A 23,925-nucleotide genomic window follows, 5' to 3' on the forward strand; every position below is an offset into this window, starting at 1 on the left:
GCCCTGATATTGCAAGCATATTTCTGTAGATTTGTTTGGTCCGGTGGATCATCCACGGCAGGAGCTCATCCGTTTTGGTGCAGCAACCTGTAAGTTTCTCAGGGACGAGACAGGGCACCTTTTCTACTTGTGCAGTGCTGTGCATTCGTTGGGAAACTGGAGCCAGAGTGGGTTTACTCTTTCACACGACAGAAAGAAAGGAAGGACAGAAACTGCGGAAGAGTTTTCATGGTTGGCAGGGGTTTTTACCCCTTCCATTGGCAGAGGTGAGTGAGGACGTGCTGAAGAGCCTCAGCTGCCGTGCCATCAGTAACACCATGCCCATTCTCATGTAGTCTCTTTGCATGAGCTCTCAGTTTAGCCGTTACACCCTCAGCAGCAAGAGGCATGAAGGCTGTGCCGTAGGAAGGGGAGAGCTGGGGGAAGTAGTGGAAGTGGGAATATAAAAGAGAGGAACTTCACAACTCCATTTGGGCATGTTGTCTGAAATGTCTATGCATTCCTCAAAAGCCAGACTTCCTTGTGGAGGGTTGTGTGTATTTGTGTGTCTGGGGGAGGAGGTTTACTGCTGATTTAGTTCATCTGGCAAAGGTTACTCTGCTTAGCTGAGCTCTGGTGTCAAGAGAGCTGGTCTTGGTTCTTGACACGGATGTGCTGTCACTGGAGGAGTAGGACCAGAGGAACTCCCCAAGATCAGAAGACTTCTTTGGTTCTGTATTGATGGTTCTGGCCCTCTGCCATGCTAGAAAGCCTTTTTGTCGTGATGAAATGGTGGGAGTGAAGTTTATTGTTGCCTAAAGATGAAAATATTTGAGTAAGGACTAGGCTATAATGAATCACTGGAGACAATAGGAAGGCTTTTTATGCTTTTAAAAAGACTTTAAGTAGGAAGTGCACTTTGTGCTCATGCTAAATAAAACTTCTTTAAAAGACGTGTGAAGTTGTGCAAAACCAGGTGGTATCCAAATGGGACCAAGAAATGGCAAATGGCACAGCATTTTGAGCACATCCCTTTAAAAGCCGTATTCCCCGAGCTCTGCTCCGGAGGCTGCTGATAGGGGAAGCCCGACTGTTACTTTTGCCAGTGCCAGGAATGAAACTTGAGCGTACACTTTATGCACTTGCATCAAATGTGCTGAACCCAGTCCTGGCAGACTTGCGAGCTTTTATTTGTGACTGGAGAACAGATTGAAGCTGCCACTAAAACTGTTGAGTACAAAAGGTCATTACTCATCGGTCCAGTCCACGTTCTTGTGTGAGCTTTGTGCTGAAAGGGTGGAGATAAGAAAGGGCTGGAATACCTGACTGCTAAAATTGGAATGTGTTTGCTGGTGTTGCAAGACAGGGCATCTGGTTTTAAGCATTATTCTCTCTCTTCCCTCCGTTTCCTCCCCCAACATACTAAAATATCTTTATGTATTTCCCCCACATCAGAAATCTGGGCGAACTGATTGACAGGTTTGTGGCTGACTTCAAGGCTCAAGGTCCCCCCAAGCCCAACGTGGATGAAGGAGGAGCTGTCCTGCCCAGCTGCGCTGACCTCTTTGTGTACTACAAGAAGTGCATGGTGCAGTGCTCCCAGCTCAGCACTGGCGAGCCGATGATAGCCCTGACCACCATATTCCAGAAGTACCTTCGGGAATACGCCTGGAAAATTCTGTCTGGAAACCTGCCCAAGTGAGTTTCGTTTCCCAAATGTTGCAGCACCGTCTGGTGAGACATTCCAGTGAGGACCAGATGCTTTGTGAAGATAATAAATACATACTTGTGAGCACTTCTGTTTCACTCTCAAAGAAACCATGTAGCAACAATATAACTACATTTACTTCACAATTTTCTCAAAAGTTCAGTGCATTGCACTGAGAAACAGCAAGAGACCAAGTGGACATTGTTTTTCTTTTAAGGGCCCCTTGAGGATAGCTTCATATTTGGCTTTGACTAGTAGTCAGATTTACAGTTTCTTGAAGTTCCTTTTGAAATGCCAGCCCGAGTCTCTTTGGAGAGTTCTGGCCTGCAGAATTGCACTTACCCTGCTACTTGGGTAACTGATTTAATACTCTGATTCTTAGCTGCCTTAGCTCAACATTATGCATGTAATAATTTATAATGAAGGTGGTTTATTTGTGTGATGCTAAAGTGCTTACTGGTAACTCGTTCTGCTCTGTAACGTTTTACATATGTGAATAAAATATGTAGATGTAAATCCAGTGGAAAGAAAGGAAATCATTATGAGTTTACACCAATACGGTTAAGTGTACAGGCTAAAGGAGCTCCTTGAGATATTGCCAGCCTTCACTACAGATAATTTTGTATGCTGTTTGCCATCTTCAGTTTGTTTCCCTTGTAAACCTGGGAGCAGCAGAATGAGTTTCTGAAACCAGTAAAATCTTTTACAGATGGAAGGGGAGAGAGTTACATCCAGACAAGTGGAAAGATAAATTTAATGTGCATTCTCCATCAGACCTCAGTTGCATTCTTTATACACATTTTTTTCGTGTGCTCCATTTTCGCTGTCCAAGATAAATATCACTGTCCTATTTTTTTAATGGATTTGGATTATAAAAGATTGAGAGGTAGGGAATTTCCTGACTTTGAACTGTTCTGAGTCTTTCTTTGTTGATACACAGCAGTTAATCACTGGAAGACAGTGGAAAGCAGCGGTATCTTTTATAATTTACTGTGTTGATATCATCAGTTTTTAAAACAGGTTACCAAAGTTTCAAATGCGTGCTGACATCTGTTTAGTACCGAGAAGATAAATATGATATGCTGCCTGATAGTTACTGAGATTTTTCTGTAATCTTTAATTAAATTTTGAGTACCTGGCAGTGAGGGTGAAGCTCGCTGGGGAAGCCGTATTCCACCTGCATCTTAATCTATCGTGTTGCCAATGAGCAAGTTGCCCTTTGCTGGAAGACTTGATCCTAAGTTCTGTTTGTCTTTCTAAAAGATAATCCTTAACAAAAATAGCTGTTGTGGGTTTGATGTAGAATGACACTGACCAGTGTTGCACATGGCATTGGACTTTGTGGTCACAAGGGCTTTTTATGACATTGAAATCTAGTAGTAATTTTGCAGTGTGTGCGTGTCTGTACACCTGAAAGCCTTACAGGTTTTGTGTTTGTTGGTTTTTTTTCCCCCCAGGACAACTAGCAGCAGCGGTGGGCTCACCATCACTAGTTTGCTGAAAGAAAAGGAAGGCTCTGAAGTGGCAAAGTTCACCTTGGAAGAACTCTGCCTCATTTGCAGCATCCTTAGTACTGCAGAGTACTGCTTGGCAACCACCCAGCAGGTGAGCTTTCCTCTATAGCACCTCTGAGGTGGCACCCAGCAGCAGCCCCTCTTCTGTCACGAGATGCTGTGCTGCTCCCTCTTCAGGGGCAGGCTGCTGTGGAGACTGGAAGAGTCAAAAGTACTAAAATAGCCATAGTAGTGTCTGCTCTGCGTAGCATCCCATTGATTATTACACTATTAAATCTTTATTTCAAAGAAAGAACTGATTTTGTTGTTTCTACATGAGAAAAGTCATTTGCTTGTGATCCTGCTTTGCAGCATCAGTTTTAGATTAAATCCTTTTATACTTGTTACATAATTTGTTTTGGATTGGGGACCAATTTTTTTTTTCAAATACGCTTCTCATGGTTCATGATCTCCTAAAACAAGAAAACCAGTAATTCAAAATAGGTTTGGGAAAACATGTGCATGAAATATGGGGGCAAAGTGGAGTAGAGAGAGGAGGTATTTATGCTGATATGCTTTGCACCCACAGTGCTTGTTACATTAAGGTGCTTTCAAAATGCCTCAGGTCAGTAGATGAACTGTGATGTTTGGCTGTATCAAGGCCTCTCCACCACTAGAACTGGAAATCCTCCTCCTCCTCTGCAGTCTGGGCACAGGCAGAGTGTTGAAAAACATCTTTATTAGTAGGACAGGTGCCACGGCATTAAGCTAGTACATTAGCATGTCATATAAAATTACATATATGACCTTGGAGGTTGACTTCTTTGAGGACAGAATGCCACTGTAGGCCATCCTGGCAGGTCAGTCTAGGGTGTCCAATAAGCTTTCCAGTGTTCACTGGCTGAGTTTTGGGTATAGTCTGGGCACAGATTAGGTTTTAAGAGGTTGATTTTGCCAGGACATAAGTTTTCAAGAATGGCCATTTCAAGTCAGAAAGCTGATCTCTCTGTTGCTTGTTTTGTTTCCTAACAGTTGGAAGAGAAACTCAAAGAAAAAGTGGATGCAAGTCTAGTGGAGAGAATCAACCTGACGGGAGAGATGGACACTTTCAGCATGTATGTTCAGCAGATGCATCCTCCCACAAAGTTTCAAACATCCTAGTTTGTCAGCCAGATGGTGCTGGAGTAATACAAGCCCAAGATCCCAGTGCCGCAGGACGCAGCCAGCAGTACGACCCACCCAGATACACAGCGTAGGCATGGGCATTTCCCTGGTGAAGGAAGGGTCACCCTTTGGCTGGTCCAAAAGCAGCGGTAGTACAGACTTGAGGTGTAGTTGTTCCCCATCGTCCCAGCCAAAGGAACAAGAGCACTGGAAAGGGGAAAGGAAACAGTGAGTTTCCATTTGAAACATCATTTGCATCTTGGCAGCTCTGTGAGGTGGCTGTTACATTTCAAGAAAGGAAGCTATTTCAGTACATTCCTTCCTGCTTTAACTTCCCACTGTTAATCAGCAGCCTTGTCAGTATGATCAAACCCCATTTCAGATGACATAAAACACTGATCCAATCTTATATTTGGGGATTATAATTGAGAGAAGATTACCATTCATTAAAATAACTTTTCACGTAACGACGCTAAAAATATTCTCCTCTAACATCCACTCCTCTCCACCACTGACAAGCAGGCTGAATACTTTTTGAGAGAAGGAAATTGAGGCAAAAAAATAATTCTTTTGCCTTACATCAGACAAAAGAAAAACCTTGGCAAAGCTGGGAGAATAATCCCTATCACCAGCTCTCCTTCTCCCTGAAGCTGAGATTCAGCCCAGATAGCAGCAAGATTTTTTTTCAGATGATTTCCTTCCTGTGATTCCTCCTCTCTTGCTCCAGTGGGCAGGATCCCACTGAATCTCCATCCAGGTTTTTCACATGGTTAGGCTCCGTTCCAGGCTGCAGAGTCTCCCTTCCCTTTAGATGTTTCTCAGACGTTTTAAAGAGTGAATCCCTGACCGAAAGCTAGGGTTGCTGTGTCAAAGCAAGCAAAGTAGCTGGGGAGTAGAAATAAAACATGCCATATGATGGGGTTTTCTTAACGTGGACAAATTGAGGGTGAGTTTTGCATTTTGTCATGACCTGTCTTGAGTTGCTGCTCAGTTTCTCTGGTGGCTGACTCATGAGGTGGTTGGTCGTAGGCAGCCAATATGATGTATTTTGGAAATCATGTAAAAGTATAGTTGACATTTTCTGGTTTGGACAGCTTTAAAGTTAAACTGACAGGCCTGATGTATCTTGTAGCAAAGGCTTTTTAATTGACTTTCGGTCTGTTCCAGTATAGTGCTTTGTCCAGTCTTCTGTCAGTGTAAGTCATTGCTATAAACCTCTCTGGTGTTTGCTCATTCAACATCAAACAAGTTGTTTCTTTGGGGGTTTGATGTTAGGCATGGTCATAAAGAAAGTGATAAAACACTGCTGTTTACATACCCGGGAAAGTGTTTATTCCTTCTCAGAAAGGAGAGTGCAGAACCACCCCAAATGTGTATGGAGTGATCAGCTGGGGCGGGTGGTGTGTTTACCCCTGGGGTGGCTAACCATGTTCTTTAGGAAACGTGGGGAAAATTATGAGCTCTTCTTGAAGCTCAACCAAAGGAAAAGTATTGTCATGTAAATCCAGGAATCCAGGGTTCCCACCTCCTGCCCTACTGCTCTGTTGTGAGATTATGGGCAGCGTTCAGAGACCCCTTGAAAGCCTGAAGTGTTGAGCTTGCCGTAGTAAGAACTTGCCGTGCTAGGACGATACTGCTCATTTATGGCCTCGGCTTCCCGACCTATCAGCTTCTGTGCTTTTGCCAGGGGTTGTTAGGAGGATTCAGTAACTGCTGCTGAAGTACTGTTATGTGCTGCCTGGGGCAAAGGTTTGAAGTGGCTTCTAGCAGAACCAGGGTGCGAGCCCTCTTGGCGCGTCGTGATGCTTTGCATTTGCAACGTGCTTCTTGCTGCACCGTTACTCCTCTACAGCAGGTGTTAATTTTGAAGTGTAGACAGATCTAAGTTTCTCTCCCTGTTTGCAATCTTGTGGTTTATAGGTGAGAACCTGTACTTGGTGAGCCAGCTTGGGACAGCTTCCTGACATGTGGAGGCTAGTGGTGAAGTCGCTTTTTATCCCACTGCGAGGGTTGTGTTTCATTTGGGTGCTGAATCTCGACTCTTTCCTACAAGTCACTGACAGCAGGTGCCCTGCAGGAGTCAGCTGTGCCCAAGAGCTGGTTATTTCAGTTCAGCTCCCTTGGCACTGCCTGAGCTGGTGGAATCCCCCAAGGGAGTGAATCCTGTAGTGCCCAGCAGAAGCAGAGGCACCAGCAGAAATGGTCACAGGCTTTTTTTATCCTAATGCAAGTTTCAGATCGTGTAACTTGAAGCCAGTAGTCGCTTTGTCTGCCATACTAATTTTTCCAACTAATTTTGGATGAGTTTGCCTTTACAAAAAAATTAATTGCTCTGAAGGAACACTCTTTTATTTGACATCCTGTTCCAGTCCTTATGTGCTAGAGCTCTAGGAAAGGGAGCAGATGACCTCTGTGCAGAGCAACACCCAGATCCCGGCAGCAGTTAGTGGGTGATGCCATATCTCGATGAGGAGGGGAACAGTTAAAAGTATTTTGAACCGTGAGCTCCAGAGTAGTACCCAGAACTTCACAAAGAAGACGAGGAGGTGAAGGATGGTTCAAGGAAGCATTGGTCAGATTTCTTCTAGATCTGCGATTCCCATCTGTGCTACCAGCATAAGAAAGAGCAAAAGTAAAACCCAGTTCTTACGTATATAATCCTGGAGTTGTAAACAGGCATCTGTGGCAGATTTACAGTTTACACTGTTTTTAAAAACTGTACTTACTTAGTGAAATACAGTCACTTATTACTTCTGGCAGCAGTTGTCTGTAATGCGAGTGCTGGGTTACGTGCCCTTGAGGGTGGTCTGAGCTGCTGCAGACAGTGTTTCTTGGCTGTTGTTTTAGGATCAGTTGCACCTTTATGCACATTGTAATATGGTGGCATCAAATATGTGTCTAAGCAATATCACGCTGTTAAAAAAAAAAAAAAAAAGAGGGGGGGAGGCAGGGAAATGTGTTTGACTAATGTGTCCTTTAGTCTGGTGTATGTCTCCGAGAAACTCAAACAATGGATGGCGGCAATCCTAGACATAGTGTAAATAAGACCTCTGCCTTGATCTTCTCAAATGGGAGACACATTGAGAAGTCATACAGATGTACTTTTATAAATCCTCTTTACATACTCCTGTGAGTAGTAGACTGTTGACTGAGTGAGTGGAGAGATGATAAAATGTTAGTTTTATGCAGACTGGATTAAATTCAAAGCCAAGTCCCAGTCTGGGCTTGGTACTCAGGGGTTTCTCTTCTTCCTGATGAGAAGGTGGGAGTTACCCCACCTGACACCTTTGATCTCCAGCCCTTTCTATGTGTCACAACAGAGAAAAGTCAGCTGTAAAAAGATGTCCTCTGTATGCTAAAGCCCATTGTATAGCTCCCTGACGGACAGCTTGCAGAACTTCCCGGCTTCTTTTCAGTCCAAGTTTTAGCCGTGCATATTCACAGCGTAATGCTACTGTCAGCTAATAGATGATTTTCCTCTCTTCAAATACGCCAGTTCTGGCACTGTGTTGCCAAGTTCTATTCTAAAACTGATGCTTGATTTTTTTTTGTTTTTTTTTTTTTTTTTCCAGTGTGATCTCCAACAGCATACAGCTGTTAGTGCAGGACCTGGATGCAGCCTGTGACCCTGCCCTGACTGCTATGAGCAAGGTAGGGGGTGGATTTGTTTTGGGAGGAGGTAGCCTTAAGATGCTTGTGGAGTTCTTGTTTGCTTTGATTGCTTGATTTCACCACTGACATCTTTTTACGCTGCCTTGACACTTAGCCGTGTATAGAATTCTTGTTGCTTCTTAGAGCAGCAATTGCTGTATTTATAAATATATCCTTCACTCCAAAACCTTTTATTATTCAGATTAGAGCTTTCTGTCTTTTGCAGCACGTTAAAACACACAGACAATGAAATACTTTCTGTAAGTACATAAGGCTTTCTCTTTCCACTCCTAATGCCAGTGAGAGCCTTTAAAAATGGGAAAACTTTTGTTAACATGAAATTTCAAATACACCTTCTCATTTGCTGTATTCTTTGTGTTCTTTGACAAGGAGTTTTCCTAGCCTGCTTGTTTGCGGCTGTGAAATTGAGGTACTCAAAGGGTAATATGGAACTGAGATTGAGCCCTATTGCTTCTGTGATCCTCTCAAGGACATATGGAGCCGTTCCTAGAGAGGCCCATATGATTAGTGTGTCAGGATTTTGTTGCAGTTATGCTGCTGGCTTTTATACGTTTGAAATGCAGAGCTGTGTTTTCTTGCCAAAGTATTGTGAAAACCCAGACTGCTTTAGACAGAGGTGAAGACAACAAAAGTGGATTGAACTATTTTTTTAATTAGAAATATTAAACATAGAGCTCCATTTTTGTAGGATCAACACACTGTCTTGCTGCCATGAATTTTAATAGCTTTCTGCTTTATGATGTATTCCAGCTGTAACTAGCCCCGCCACCCCCAGCTAATATTTGAAGTGGAATGCAGCTGGTAATAGAGCTTGTACTTGTTCCAAATGAAAAGAGGATTTCCCCCCCACACCCCCTCCCCAGTAAAATAACACTGTTAGGAAGGGCTTGGCACTTCAGGTGTTGCATGTGTGCCGTGTCAGTTCCTTAGATCTCGTGGACCTATGTAGCATAGTAGTATTTGAATCACTTAGCTCTGACTGTTTATACCCAAGTAAACCACAACCTTGAGAAAGCAGCAGCTGGTAGGCCATTTATTTTTGTCTTTGGAACACTGGTAAAATGCAGCACATGTGATGGGACTGATGATATATAAACAAGTTAAGTGTTATGAAATTAGCTAAATAAATACTTGTCACTTGTGCACACATTCCACTATTTGCATCAGACAGAGTTGCTTTTATGTGATTTTTACTAGGCTTGGGTTTGGTGCAAGAGTTTTTTCCCTCACCCACCTCCTCCCTTTCCTTCAGGGCTGGGTTATTACTCTGACAGTTGAGTAAGAAATGCATGTAATTATTTAAATGCAGACTTAGTATTTGTAAGTGTAAAATTTCAGTCTATATTAAAGGAGTAAACACTGTGTGGCTGATCCATTCCAATTTTCCTGTACTGGGAAAGCATATCTATCTCAAGACCCATACTCCACTAGGGCTCTTCCTTTGTTTAGCTTCTTTTCATTTACTTCATTCTGATGTCCTCCAAGATTGAACATTCCCAGTCTTTCGTTTGAGTCTGGCTGCTTTTTTTTTTTTTTTTTTTTTTCCCCCTTGCAAAAATGTTCAGTAACTATAGAGGTAAATTAAGAAATACTTAAACCTCTAAATCCACTTTGGCTACAGGCCACTTTGAGAGACTTAGCACAGAAAACAGCATTGTGGATATTGCTTTCAGCTGGGAATGGTGCTCAGTTTCCCTGATTCTTTACCTCATGTGTTCTGGAAGAAATGCTAAATGATGAGAAGGCCCCATATTACAAAGCTTGTGGGTGATAATCTTTACTCAGACTTTAGAGCAGGTATAGAATGATGAAGCACGGCTGTAGGACGGGGAGCTGGGTTGTGAGGTGGGAGAGGAATTTTCCCTAAACCCCTGTTGTCATAATCTGGATAACAAAGTACTGTGAATATGTTGTACTGATCTGTAGCTTAAATTGCCTGGTGTGCTTTATTTTTAATTGTTGGGATGAGGGAACTGCTAATCTGCATGGGATATTTTTGCCCCAGTTAAGTTTATGGATTACACTGGATAAGGCTTGATTTATTTGCTGAATTAACCATCAGTTTATATGTAAAACTGTGCTTGTAAGTGGGGCTGGGGGACATTTTAGTGAGTAGTGTCGATCGCTTGCTGGTTTTTTATATTTTGCTAAAACCATTTGGCACAGCTGCAATTTTCTACTTCCTTACAACTGAGTGGACAACAGCAAGTGCTTAAACATGGAGCTTTAATAAACTCCCCAATACATACGAGGGAAACCCCAAGAGCAGAGCAATCGGGGCTGCCAGCTGCTAATTAAAAAGTCAGTGTGAGTGCATTTTAGCCTTTGAGTAAGGTACAGCACGCAACATTGCAAACCAAAACTGGTGGCAGAAAACAAGAGAGTGGGTTTCAAAGGCGGCAGTATCCGCTGCCTGCAGCCCGCTGGCTTTCCTCTCCCCTCCCACTTCTTCCTGCATGAGCAGCATGGGGTCAGGGTGCTGGCCTGGTGGTTACGGACACTCCCCGTGCCCCATCTGCAGCCTGTGATGGTAAGCTGGCAGGTGGGATGCTACTGAGCACGGGGAGGCTTGGAGGCTAATTCCTCTTCCATTAAATCACGAAGCAACCCCTTTGCTAGAGACCCTTGTCAGTGCTTGACATGGAGGAGGGACCTGGTGGGGTTCCTGGTTTAGCCCTGTCACCCCACTGGGGCCACGGGGACATGTGGGGACACGGGGACCCATAGCTGGGCAGACCCAGGAGTGCTCTTGAGCCCCCACTACACCCAGAGGCAGCGCAGCTCTTGTCATGTGCCAAACCACCCTAGTTTTGCTCGGGGTTTCTCTTTTTTCCTTCCCTTTTGTAATAAAGTGCTAAACCCTCGACAGCCCAGTGTTTTTGTTGTAAAAACCAGCTCTGAAGGTAGCGCCAGGTCCTGCCCTTGCAGGTGGCCACAGCACCCCATGTCCTTGGGGGGTGCCAGGTGCCTTTCGGCTGCTGCTGGGGCACCCCACGCGCTGGGCTTCTCCCTTTGGCCGCAAGCGCGACGCCTCGCTGCTCCTGTTCCTTGGACTCATTTATTTTCAGCTTGTGTATGTAAACTATGTGGATATCCCAAGAAAAACACAGGGCGAGGGAAAAAGAGGAATACATTTAAAATGACAGGAACAAAGCTTTTACCAGAAGACTTGGGCTCTTATTTCTTCTGATGAATTTTCAGTATGTGTACTATTTCTTTCATTGCAGCTACTGGTTGGGGTGTGTTGGTTTTTTTTTTTTTGGGGGGGGGTGTTGGAACACACCCACATACACACACACAAAGGGCTATTTTTACTGTTCGTGCTTTAAAGGTTTGGTTGTAAAGTATTGCTTTTGGAATGAAGACCAACCAAATGAAAAAGCTACTGTTTTGTTGTTGTTGCAGTAATTCAGCTCAGCGGTCCCTTCCTACTTTCTGGCCATTCCCACTGTGTGGGGATGGTCTGTTGGTGGAGAATCGCTGCCTGTCAAGAAGGGCCAGGGCTGGGAATGTGTGAGTCCGTCAGGGAGACAGGCATAGCGGATTTTCTTTGCATATGACAAGTACCATGAGGAGTAGAAAAGTGGTTGGCTCTTAGGTAATCTTCCAATCGAAAATAAGACAGAACAAAAACCTGTAGAGCAGGTGATGAGATGTCCCTTCTAGCTACCTGGGCGATGTGAGATAAGCAGGTTGGGGTTTTTTTTGGTTTGGTTTACATAAAGACAGTTTTGGTAGGACACATGTAGACTCTCTCAGATACTGTGATTTTGCAAAGAATTTGGCTTCTCTTGCCCATTAAATCACTTTAAGCTGCATGTTGTTTGGATGGAATGGAATCGGCTGGGTTGCAGGGGGCAAAGTAGCCATAATTAAATTAAAACCAGGAATAAAAAACTTTACATGCAAAATCCAGAACTTGAGAAAACAAGTTTGAGGACAAACACCCCCCCTCAAAAGAAAAAGCTCATCTTCTGCGTGTGCCCAGTTTCCTATCCAGATTTCTTATCTCTTTTCCTCCTGTTTTGTCTCCAGCATGAGAACAGCATCTCCAAACATTTGGAGCACGTTGCAGAGTGTGCACGTCTCTAAACAGTAGCAGAGTTAAGAACACTTTTCTGGATGCTCATGTTGCTCAGTGAGACTGTTACATACATGGATGCTTGGCCAGGTCTTACCCTGCCCAGTTACCTTTTGGGTTTTGTGCTTTTCCCCACTTGATTTACTGTGTGCTCCCTGTGTACTGCAGATGAGGCTCAGAGAAGGTCAAGGGAGTTGCACATCTGGCTTACAGGGGCTGTTCTGCTGCATTTCTGCTGACGGTAAATGAAAACAAAATGGGAGGTTGAGTAACTTCTTGTTTTGTATATTTTTACATATATTTGGGATGAGCTGAAGTTGGCATCCTAGCTTGTACACCCAAAGTGCTTTCAGTGTGAGCTGCGCTGGTGTAGAGTGCTTTGGACTTTAAGGCTATTTCTACCTCTTCCATCTATCTGTCATCAGTCTCACCAGTATTAAAGTTTTGGCTGCCATACAGGAATCCAGACTTTGCAAGCTTGCAGATATTTTCTCAAATGCCTGTAATCAGGATTTATATGGGCACTTCATCCCAGCAAACTGGAAACTGTTAAATATTAAGGCAGTCTGGCATGCTCTGAAACCTTTTTTCATCCTAACAGTCCCCGTTCGTGTAGGTTACCGGTCACAATCTCTCTGCCCTGGTGCCAAAAGGGCTGTTCTGGGTTTTCTTTGTATCTTGTTGTAGAAGGGTTTTGCTCAGTCAGTGTAGTGACGAAGAACTTGACCTTGGTGGTGAATTGCTGGAGCAGTCTCTTGATGATTCCTTAGAGATCTTTTGGCAGGAAGTTCGTACAGTTTTCCTTACCTGTTGCTTGAATCTTAATGATTTAAACAGTCTTTTTGGTTGTTTTTTCCCGTTTGTGCAGATGCAGTGGCAGAACGTGGAACACGTTGGTGACCAGAGTCCTTATGTCACCTCAGTGATTCTCCACATCAAACAGAATGTCCCCATCATCCGCGACAATCTGGCCTCCACGAGAAAGTATTTCACTCAGTTCTGTATAAAATTTGCAAAGTAAGTTAGCAACGTGGCACAGAGTTTATCAAGCTCTCTGGTTCTCACTAGTCTGTTTGTACATGATTGTTTGCTCTCTAGCTTGCAGCATCAGTGGCTGTTAGTGTCTGGGTGAAGACCCTCTCCACCCAAGGAGAGCACAGAGGGAGGTGGGGTAGGGTAGCAAACGCCAGCAGCTGCTGGCAAGGTTAAAAGATCCTTCACTTTCTTGTCTCAAGTTTCCTGCTGAGGCAGATTTTCTCAGCTATTTCTATTGATTGGTTCCTCCTTATGTGCCTGAACCATCCTATAAAATATTGTGATGATCACTGTCTACTCTTTGCCAAGTACAGAACATTTTGGGTTGGACATATTTAAAAGGCTTTGAACATCTGAATGTAGACATGACTCTTGCTCTGGGAACCTACTTTCCTTGCAGTGATAAGAGGCTGTGGTGCTTCCAGGTACTGAGAAATTTGGTGCATCATCTGCCCAAAAATAACTTTTCTAATAGCTATAGCGCTGTAAGGAGGGCATGTGTGATGAGTCTGTTCTGCCTTCACAGTCTAAAAGCTGCTTTTCTGTGCAAAAATAGTTTAGTAAGGAGGGGAAATAGACATTCAGATTTGGGGGGTAGTATGTGTGTCTTCCTGGCAAGTCACTTAAAGTTGAGCAGCATGAAAGAACTGGAAGAGGAGGCAGAAATACCCCTTGCCTCTGGATTCAGGGTTGAGGGTGCAACCCTCCAGCATCTCTTGGACACCCGAACTTTGAAGCTATGTGTCTGACACAAAAATTCAGTTCTTTGGGAAGATACTTTGAACTCTTCCCTACTTGCCTGTGGCCAGCTGAGTTTTACATGCCAATGCCCCAAGAAAAACCCTCAGGAGGACTCTGCCAATTGTAGCTGCTGCTTTTGGTGTTGCATGTGACTGTGCTAGTAAACTTGAGAGCAGTACCATGCATATCATGTGTCACTCTAAAATACGTTAACGTTTCATTCATCTGTAATAAGCTAATCATCCTGAAATAAACGCTATGGCCTGGCAGTTGCTGTTTGGGTTTCAGGCTGGAGCTTCAACTCCTGCTTCGGCAGGGGAGGATGCAGTAGGCTCTCCTGAGAACTGTTAGTTTTCGCAGCAGGGAGACTGGCCTGAGAGTTTCATTCCCCCTCTCTATCTCAGGGTACTCATTACTTTGCATTAAGGAGCAGTTGCTGATAAATCATATTATGACGTTGCCCATAATCACTGTTTGAAGTGCTGTCTCAGTGAAAATTTATTGCACTTAAGCCTTCTATGTGGTTACGCTTGAATTTTATATTGCTAACATGGTGATGAATAAAAAAACCCATTTACTCAGCTGTTCACAGCACACTCTTAATACCTCAGCTTAGTTGCCTCTCTTTTAACTTTATTGCTAAGCACATACCAAGTAAACTCCAGATAAAATACCCAGCTCTCACATTTGAGTAAAGTTCACATCTCAGCTGAGTGCCATCCCAGCTTGTTCTACAGAAGAGCACAGAAACCTGCAAAACTGCCGCTCCACTTCAAGGCCTTTTTTAAGACAGCTACGGCTCTGATCAGCAGCATGCTAAAATTAAGGCACAGTCCTGAATTCACTGGGCCATGGATCAGGTGCAGAAATTAAAATCTGGTTCCTGAAGATGGGTTTTGCCAGATCGTTTTTAGAGTCCTGTACAACCTGGTTTTAAGGAGAAGTAGCCCAGTGGTAAGGGCGTGCTGATCCACTTAAAATGCTTATGACGTTTTAACGCATACAAACATTTGTACTTTTGAATCTCTGAGTTCTCATGGAATGTGCTGGTCTGCCCAGTGTAAATACCTGGCTTTTTGTGTGCTCCACAACACTGAAAATCCTTTTAACAGGCATTGTGCTTCCCCGTATGTTAATGCCTGTATCTTTTTGAACTGCCAGCCACTTCTCAGCTCTAATGGATTGTGTAAAGCGCTAGTGTTGAGTTACAGGACCACAGGGGAGAAGGCATCTAAAGTCACTAAATTTAAAACTGAGGGATCTGAGCCAAGTCTGGAAGAATTAAAACTGCCATCAGAAATGGCATCAATCCTCTGAACTCATTTGTCATTTTTGCTTTGTTTTGACCAATATGCAACCCTTACTGCCTTGAAACGGTGAGAAGCAGCCAGCTTTCCAGGAGGCATTTGCAGGCAGGGTGAGGGGCTCTCTTCTCACTGCACCTCGGTCTTTATCCTTTGAAATAAAAAACCGCAGCGGTGAAGCCGTGGCTGCTGCGCCGGGATGTGTTTGGGAAGTGTGACCTGACCTCAATGAGGAAGAGATTAGAACTGAGAGACAGGAAAAACAAACAGCTCTCCCACTCGCCAGAAAAGCAGCTCGTCCATTACAAACAGCCAAGCGTGGTGGGTCGCTGCAGCAGGCATCCTTCCAGTTGCTCTGGCCTTTGCACCATGCTTTCAGTGAGAGGAGTTAGGTGGAAGGAGATCATGATGAAGAGGCTCCTGGAGGTTTTGAGGCAGTGAGCTGAGCTAAGCCTGGGCAAGCCTGCAAGAGCTGGTCACCACCTTGGCGGGTGGCATAAAGCTGGAAACCCTTCTCAGCTGTAATGACTCAGTAACATCAGGATGCTTTGAACGATGTCCTGCAGTAGCTCATCTCCCGTTGGACAGACAGGCTGTGGTTGCATCTCTGTCTGCCTTGCTTAGCAAGGCATTGTGTTCGATGCATCATCCATGCAGGGGATTAGGAAAACACAGGCTTTGGCAGAGCCACTCCCGTTGGATAGGAGCCTCTCAGATGCTGTGGTTTCTGTGCTTTAAGTTCCCAAGCTGTCTTGCACTGCTTTATTATTACACTGGGGACTTGTCTGCTTCTATGGAGGGTTTGCTAGATTCAGTTTTATAGCTGAAACTGTAAATGAATTCTGGCATCCAACCTCGTTCTGTGGATGTGCAGGGAGTAAAGGCATTTAGAGTACAAAACCTCGTGCAGAGCATTACCATTGAATATGCACGTATTATTTGCATCAGGATTGCCTGCTGTATGCTAAGAGAGCCAAGTGCTGAGTCCAGCCTAGGCAAGAGACTCAAGCCAATTTTTCAGTTAAGTGCAACTGCTCTTGATGGTCTCTGCCAGTCCAAAAAAAAGAAAAAAAAAAATAAAATACCAGAGCAGCCCTTGGATCTTATGGTTTGTCTTGTCTGTCCTGCTGGAGTTGAGAAGCTGTTTCCAATAAGGCAGCGTGAAATAACAGGCATGTGGGGATGGAAGGTCGCTTTACCCTTCTGCATTGATGGTGGGTGGCCATCCTAAGGGGCCTGGGAATTGTTTCGTGCAAGACAGAATGCTGTCAATGGGAGACCATGTGGTTATATAGAAAAGAAGATTAAGAAAAAGGGGAGGGGGTCCTTTGGTCTGCCCCCCTGCAGAAAGAAGGGCTCACCCTATTTCTCATACACAACATGAGCATTAGCTCCATGCCTGACCTTAGAGAGGGGAAGGAGAATTGGACCTACATGCAAGATCAAAGGTACAATTAATTTCTTCCGCTCTTCTGCTCGTAGCAAGCTGCTGCATCCAGAGCTGCTACCGATTGATCATTTCACAGGATCACCTAAGCTCCAGCTGTGCTTGGCACTTGCTCTCTGGGAATTACTTATACACCTGAAAAATGGAATTCTAAACCAGAGAAGTTGCATCTCTGCTGTAATGCTTTCGTGCAAGAGGAGAAGGGGCTTGTTTTCCTCCTCGTATTTGTACTTTGTTGCCAAGATTGTTTCTCTGGTGGCCAAATTCAAAACTGTTTGGGGCAGCCCAGTAGCTGATTCTCAACAGCAGTTTGAAATTGTTCTCCTTGACATTTCTCCAGGAAAAGATGATTCACTGAGAGAGGTCGTGGCTGTGTCTGAGGGAAGGGGAAGGGAAGGAGCCTTTGCTTGGAAGGACTCTTCCTTGAACCATTTCTTTCAATTTGCTCAGCAGCTTGGCATGCTCTGTGCCTGAGTTACACTTTTGTCATTCTTCCCTGAGAAAGGGTGAAAAATAAATGTCCTGGCTTAGAAAACAGGTGGCAGGACAAACAAGATGCTGTCCGTGCTCCTTGTTTTGTGGGAAGGAAACAAACAGCTTGACAGATGCAAGGGGGAAACCATGCTGAATTTAGATCATCACCATAAACAGCACCTCATTCAAAAGGGCAGAAAACAGACCGACTTGTATGAACTTAGGACAGAGCCATTAAAATGTAAGACCTGCCACCAGGTCATGGTCAAGGTCCTGGAAACGTGAGCCCCGGAGACATTCAGCCAAAGAAGGCTGTGTGAAAGAAACGGAATAGATTAAAAAGCAAGGCAGCAAAAGGAAGGCAAGAGTTATGAGTGGTATGATCTAAAATCAAGAAGCAAAAAGTTGAAACCAAAGCTGATGCTCTGGAGTACGTTGTCCAAGGTGGCAAATACGGGTCTTCCATCCTTGCCACGTTCTCCCCAGTTGAGTCTATATACCGTAGTTGTTTTGCTGAGTCTGAAGTCTGCATTAGTAGAGTAATGGTGTTTTCCTTTTCACAAAACTTTTTCTTGTCTTGGTTGTGTTGGCCTGAAGCTTTCTGGAAGAGTGCCTTTCCAGGGCCCAGCAGACCTCCAGCCTTGGCTGGACCTCAAGTTCACTGTCTAATATGCGTGTTATGGAATTACTTGTATGCAGTAACATGTAGGTTCTGGCTACAATTGAGATACTTCCACTCCATGAATAGCTCTACTAATCCTGACATGTTGCTGTTTTTATGATGTACAATAGTTTGTTTGCTTGTTCTTGACCTTGTACTGCAGTACTTCATATATAGTTTATAGCAATTTGTTTACATAGAGTATGTGTGCAGCTTCTCAATTAACTTTGAGATCAGTGTGGATTAAAGCAAAAGAAATGTACCTAGGGTTTGGGGTTTTTTATTTAGTATACTTAATGTGTCTGGGATCAGCTTGAGAACGAGGCACTTCCAACGTCTTTGTGGAAAGCCATCCTGGTTTGTTTTTTGCATGGTTTGTTTACCACAGAAGACTGCCTGACTCCAAATATTCACATGTAATTGTGTCATTTTGTATCTCTTCTCTGCAGCTCCTTCATTCCCAAGTTCATTAACCATCTCTTCAAGTGCAAACCTATTAGCATGGTGGGCGCAGAACAGGTAAGGAAAAGTAGCTGCATTGGCTGCTGTATTTTCTGACTTTTGGGTTCAAGAAGGCAGTTTTTGGTAAAAAGGGGCAGAAAGCTGAGCTGCGTCTTGAACTCTGGTGCAGCTGAGGCAACAGGGATACACTCTGGAACCGGGCAGAGTGGACCAGGTTTATAGGGATCCTGCTGCAGTTGAACTGGTCCTGGGAGAGGGTTCCTAGCCACCTTCCCAAGGAGAGGAGTTCTCGCTTTGCCACTCCCAGTAACAATAGCACAGAACAACAGATCTCTTACATACCTGTCTTAAGGTGTCATGATGAGATTGTCTTCAGTGTGCTCACACAAAGGAAAAGAAGGTTGCTCGTGGCAGAAACGATTGCAAGCAGCTCCCGTGTCCTTCTCAGAAAGACTGTGTGTTTTCTGTCCCATCCTTTCTCAAATCTCCCTCTGCTGCTGCTGTGCCTTCTCCCAGGGTTAAACTCAAGCCTGTTGCTTCTCTGCTCAGAAGAGCTGGGGCACGGTCAATGCATAGTCTTTGGATGGTATGTTCTGCTGCTTTTCTCCCCTTGAAGAAGCACCAGGGTGGAGAGGACCTGTGCAGTAACGGCTTTAATGCTTAGTTCATGCATGTGTCTGCTCCTTGAAAGAAATTGATGTAGGAAGCATTATTGGGAGGGGAAGTGAGACAACAGGAAAACTTTACCAAAAAACCAACAACAGCCCCAACCCAAAACCCCAGGTGTCCAGGCAGTTTCTCACCTCAGGTAGTTTAAACACCAATACCTTTTTTTTTTTTTTTTTTTTGTAAGTGTTGAACATAAAACACACACAGTGCTTGGTCTCATGTGACCGTGTGTATGCCAAGAGTAGGTTGGTTCCTAGGTGTTCCCCGCGCGGGCCCAGTGACGGCGGTGCTCAGCACCATGTGCCCGTGGTGGCAGCATGCCAGCTCCCAAGCAGAGCAATGCTAGGTCCTCCCAGGGACTCTAAGCGCTGCTCCCAGGTGCTGGCTCCTTCCTCTCTGAGGAAGTAAAGCCGTGGGAGCCCAAGGGCTCCTCCACAGCCTGATGGCGGTTTTGCTAGAGCCTGCATCCTGGCTGAGTTCCAGTGAGTGCAAATAGGTTTTTGCCTCCTCCAGTTTGCATGCTAGTTGTGGATGGCTGCTGTCTTCTTCCCAGAGGTGTGGGAAGGATGGGGTTGTGGAGGCGTAGCTCAGTGTTTTCTCTATTCTGTCCCAAAAAATTGCTAAATGAGGGTCCGGGGTTTGGTGGGAGTTTTGAATGTCACTAGGCAAGTGATGCTGCAGTGCCTGGAAGGCAGGACTTTTCCTGCATAAATGCCTTCCAGGCCTGGCTTCCTCAGACATTGCAAACACACAAGTGGCGGGGAAGAGTCGTTCCCACCTCTGCGACTGAGTAACTGAGACCCACAGAAGCAACAACGCAACCCCTGGGGCTCGGGACTGCCCAGCTTTCTCCCAGGAACCTGCCTCCCTGTTGCTCTGTGAGAGCTGTAGATAACGCAAGATGGTGAGACGCAGCCTCAGGGAAGGAAGGACGCTGAATTATTGCCACTCAAATTAACGTTAACATTTCTGTTGAAACACTGCCCCTTGTCAGAGCCCCCATCCCTGCGTTGCACATGGGTGGGCAGCACAGGGTATTTATTGTCTTGAGACCATGGGTGCAGCTGCAGGGCTGGGACCCTTCATCTCCCACCCTGTGGGCTGGGACCCCGCTACTCTGTGAGGATGATGTTTGGATGAGGCAGGCTTTCAGCTGTTCCCTGCACATACGGCTGTTCCCCTGTGGGCTAATTAGGAGGAAAAAAAATAAAAAAAAAAAAAGCAAAGCAAAATCATCCCTAATGGGACTGCCGTGAACTTCAAATCAGTGCCTTAAAAGCTGCTTGGGTTTTAGGCATCAAAGATGGGTTCTGAGCAGTGTGTGTCTGCAAAATGAAACTCGAGCTTTACATCAAAACCTTCCTCTTTCTTAATGGAAAGCAAATGAGTGGAGCGCGGTTCCTGCTCATCTTGTGCGATGAGCAATAACCTGAGAGTGATTGAATGAAGTCTCTCTCTTTTTTTTTTTTTTTTTTTTTTTTTTTTTTTAAAAAGCATCTAAAGTTATTAACCGGTTGCCAGCAGTGGGCTTGTGTCTGATGTTAAAAGGTTTTAATGTCACTGTATTGGAATAACAGGCCCAATTTGCTGCTTTAAAGCAGGCTGGGAAGGTTTCTATTAGCCTGTTTCACAATGAATATATCTCATTTTAAGTGGGACATACCTTCCTGGGGTTAGATGTACAGAGGTCTTCAGAAACTGATGTCCTCTCTCTCCACAGCATGTAGGTCCTCAATTGCCTTAGCATCTTTTGAACACACCCCTGGTCACCCATTGGCATCTTCCTGCACCGGTTTCTCTCCTTTGGTGCAAATGTTGCTGTGGAATATGCTTTCCTGGCCTTCCCAGTCCTAAACACAGCTTTTCTTGCTGTTTGCTAATAATCATGTTTGAAATCTGGGCACCAGGGTGGTATTTATGGAGGTGTTCAGTGCGGGGAACGAGACCTACGAGGTTTCGCTTTCTGTGTTTGTGTCTCTAACGTAACAACAGCTCTCAGTCTCAGAGACCTGGAGTGGATAATGAGGGGAAATAGGGTAAGGGGACAGAGCCTGTGAGTGCTGTGGCTGCGGGAAAGGCTGCAGAGTGCACAGAACTCCTATTAGACATGAGCAAGTTTATGGGGGAAAGATGTGTATTCCCCAACCATGGAAAAATCTTCCATCTACGGGATCCTTCATAGACACACAGGAATCCAGCTATGACAGCCTGAGTTGACATCAGGCTCCAGCAGCTCCTGGGTGCACAGAGCTGCTGGTTTATGCTGTGGTTTCCTAGCTTCCCAGGACAAGATTGATGGCAAAGCATGAAACAGGCAGCGCACAGCAATGATACGCTGCCGCAGATAACAGGGTCCAGATTTGAACTGGCGTGACCCACCACCCCTCCTCCTCGGCTCTGTCCTTTGTATTTGAACTGAATTCCCACGTGTGCTGAAAGCCATACCAGAAATGCTCGTATTGTGTGAGGTGATGGCTGGGGGGTTCTGCAATGCCCGTGATGTTGTGTATCGCTCCAGAAAAATGAACTTCCACCTGCTCCTGAGAGCCCCTCTGTAGGGAACGCACTGGGTATGCCGACAGCCCAGCAGGCTTTCACACTCGCTGCTGTAGAAATAAATTGTGCTACTCTTCCTCTAGTGTGATTTCAGATTTCTGTCCACTAGGCTTGTCTCCCCTCTTCAGATGTACCTTGTATAATCAGAAGAGTATGGTATTTGGGGTAATTTTGCTCTAAGAAACCCTAACCCATAGCATTTTGTCATCAGACAGTGCTTTGTCTGGGCTAAATTTCAGGCTGCTGTTTGCTGCTTATTTAGCCACTACTCTAGTAAAAAACAATGTACAGGCTGTGTGTTTCAGTCTGCCACGGAGCACAGGCTATTGAGCCGTTCTCAGCATAGCTGTACTGTGTTGTAGTTTTCTTTTTAAAGAAAAAAAAAACCAAAATCAAGTGGTTAAGTAAATGCAGAAAACCTGACCCAGTGGGTGGCTGGATGCAGGAGGAAGCATGGTGTTAATTCATTTGACCTCAGTATTTAAATAATGTTACAGCTACAGGTAATTGAGACTGTTTCGCTTTATGCTGTCCAGGGGAAGAGGACTGGAAATCCATGCCTGACGTGCCAGATCTTGAGCTGCCATAAGTCATTTCAAGTCAGCAGAGCAGTGCTCTGTTAAAATCAACAGATGGTGCTGACACGTAGCCACGGGTGATCGTGGCTCCTTGACTCTCATTACGTGGGTCAGTCCCTCCTGTTCCTGCAGAACCATTAGCAGGACTTCTTCCAATGTGGGAAGTATTAGAGTTTTAAGGATGTTGGATTATAACAGCTAATGGAGCTTGGGAAAAGGGACCTGAATAACAGGGTGCGATTAACTATTGCAGCTGCTGCTGGACACTCACTCTCTGAAGATGGTTCTCCTGGATCTGCCCTCCATTGGGTCCCAAGTGGTGAGGAAGGCTCCTGCCAGCTACACAAAGATAGTGGTGAAAGGCATGACTCGGGCTGAAATGATCCTGAAGGTAACTCAAGACTTTTGATAACCTGCCAGCCAGACTGCTGGACTGGGAATCAGAGCAAGCAAATTCCAGGGGGCCCTTCCTTTAGAACGCGGCAATCTGCAATTGCACATGAATGTATGCGAGCTTGTTCGGGTGCGCTGCCAGCTGTTCTACAGAACTGGCTTAGTTGCCTTGGGTTTGCCCCCACTCTCCTTTAAGATTGCATTTGAGTTTTCACCCTCGTTTTTCAAGGTAACCAAGGGCTCAGGTTCTGCTCACTAGGAGAGCTGGGGCGCTAGATTCCCTCAGGAGCTTGTGAAAATGAGAGCTAGCATCCATAAGTGTCTGCCACAGGGCAAACCCTCCAGTTCAGGTTACTCCAGGCCTTTGTGCAGACTCCATCGCACAGGGAAGCCAAGCCGTGCTTGAGTCACCTGTTTACTGTCTAGTGTAACAGCCAGTGCAAACATGTCTGGGTTACTGTATTCACCAGAGTCCTTTTTCATTTTCCAGACCTGGTGCCTGGAAAATGACCCAAAAGCAGTGTGTTGTCTTCATAAAAAGTAACAAGCAAAGCAATCTCCCCTTCCCCCCTGTTGCTGGCATAAGAAGTTGGGTTCAATCCCAGGAGAAGGCATGGGAGCTGTGCAGTTGTACCCTCCTGGGCCATGGGATTGCCCCCTGCTCACTAGCAATGCTGTGAAGATGTTCCTGCAAGTGAATTAGTGGGACCTCGGGTCAGGCAGGACAGGCAGCTGCCAGCCAGACCTCCTGTAAAGCACAGCCAAGGCAAGGAGGAGGTGCGGAGCCCGGGCTCTCCTTGCTTGCCTGCTGCTCACTGTGGCTTTGCTCCCATGCCCAAGGTAATGTCACAGCTGAGTTCATGTTCTGCGTTCAGAAATGAGTTCTACAAATCCGTGCTTTTGGGGTAAGGAGACTGAGATGTTAGTGGATACATTAAAGCAAGTCTAAATTTTCTTAGAAATGACCTGAAGAAAAATACCGTGGTACTGCAGACAGCAGGGCAGGGGAGATTGGTGCTTGCTGCACACAGAAATGGGTCTCTCCTTGGAGCTTGTATGGGAATCAGAAAAGTAATGGAGTTGATTTGTCTACCCTTAACATCAGTTGGCTTCATAGGGATTGAGGTGAAAGCAGTATAGGAAGCACCTCAGGCAGGGAGTGCAGGCTGCGGAGTGCTGCTGCTCCTCAGGCTGTGCTGTAGCAGCGTGGCTGCTTTTTTCAGACATCCTCGGCTTGCCCTGCTGCTGCATAAAGCGCTTCTGCTGGCCCCAGCTGAGGGCTCCCTGTCAGTGTAACTAGTAATTCAACAGCGGTACGCTTCTGGTGCTCAGTGCTCCACAGAGCTGTTTTACAAAATAAGGCCCCGTGTAACTGGCAGGCGATGGGGCTGAATGGTTCGCTGGGGCAGGTTTATTAGTCATAGTGACTGAATAGATCACCCTGGATCTAGGTGAGCCACGTGCAGTGTTTGGGGCTGGTGTCAGCACCCATTTCTTGGGTTTGGGAG

General features: G+C 45.3%; 1 protein-coding gene across 4 annotated transcripts in view; it reads left to right on the forward strand.

Moving 5' to 3' along the window:
• Positions 1-23,925, forward strand: part of VPS53 (VPS53 subunit of GARP complex) — a 67,495-nt gene that overhangs the window by 38,477 nt on the left and 5,093 nt on the right. For all 4 annotated transcript variants that reach the window (XM_080383113.1, XM_080383114.1, XM_080383115.1 and 1 more), the window contains 7 exons: positions 1,435-1,677; positions 3,145-3,292; positions 4,213-4,295; positions 7,917-7,995; positions 12,966-13,114; positions 18,209-18,278; positions 22,278-22,415. In XM_080383113.1, coding sequence (XP_080239239.1) covers positions 1,435-1,677; positions 3,145-3,292; positions 4,213-4,295; positions 7,917-7,995; positions 12,966-13,114; positions 18,209-18,278; positions 22,278-22,415 — 910 coding nt within the window. The remainder of the gene's footprint in view (positions 1-1,434; positions 1,678-3,144; positions 3,293-4,212; positions 4,296-7,916; positions 7,996-12,965; positions 13,115-18,208; positions 18,279-22,277; positions 22,416-23,925) is intronic.

This window comes from Falco punctatus (assembly GCF_963210335.1).
Source record: "Falco punctatus genome assembly, chromosome: 1".
NCBI lineage: Eukaryota > Metazoa > Chordata > Aves > Falconiformes > Falconidae > Falco > Falco punctatus.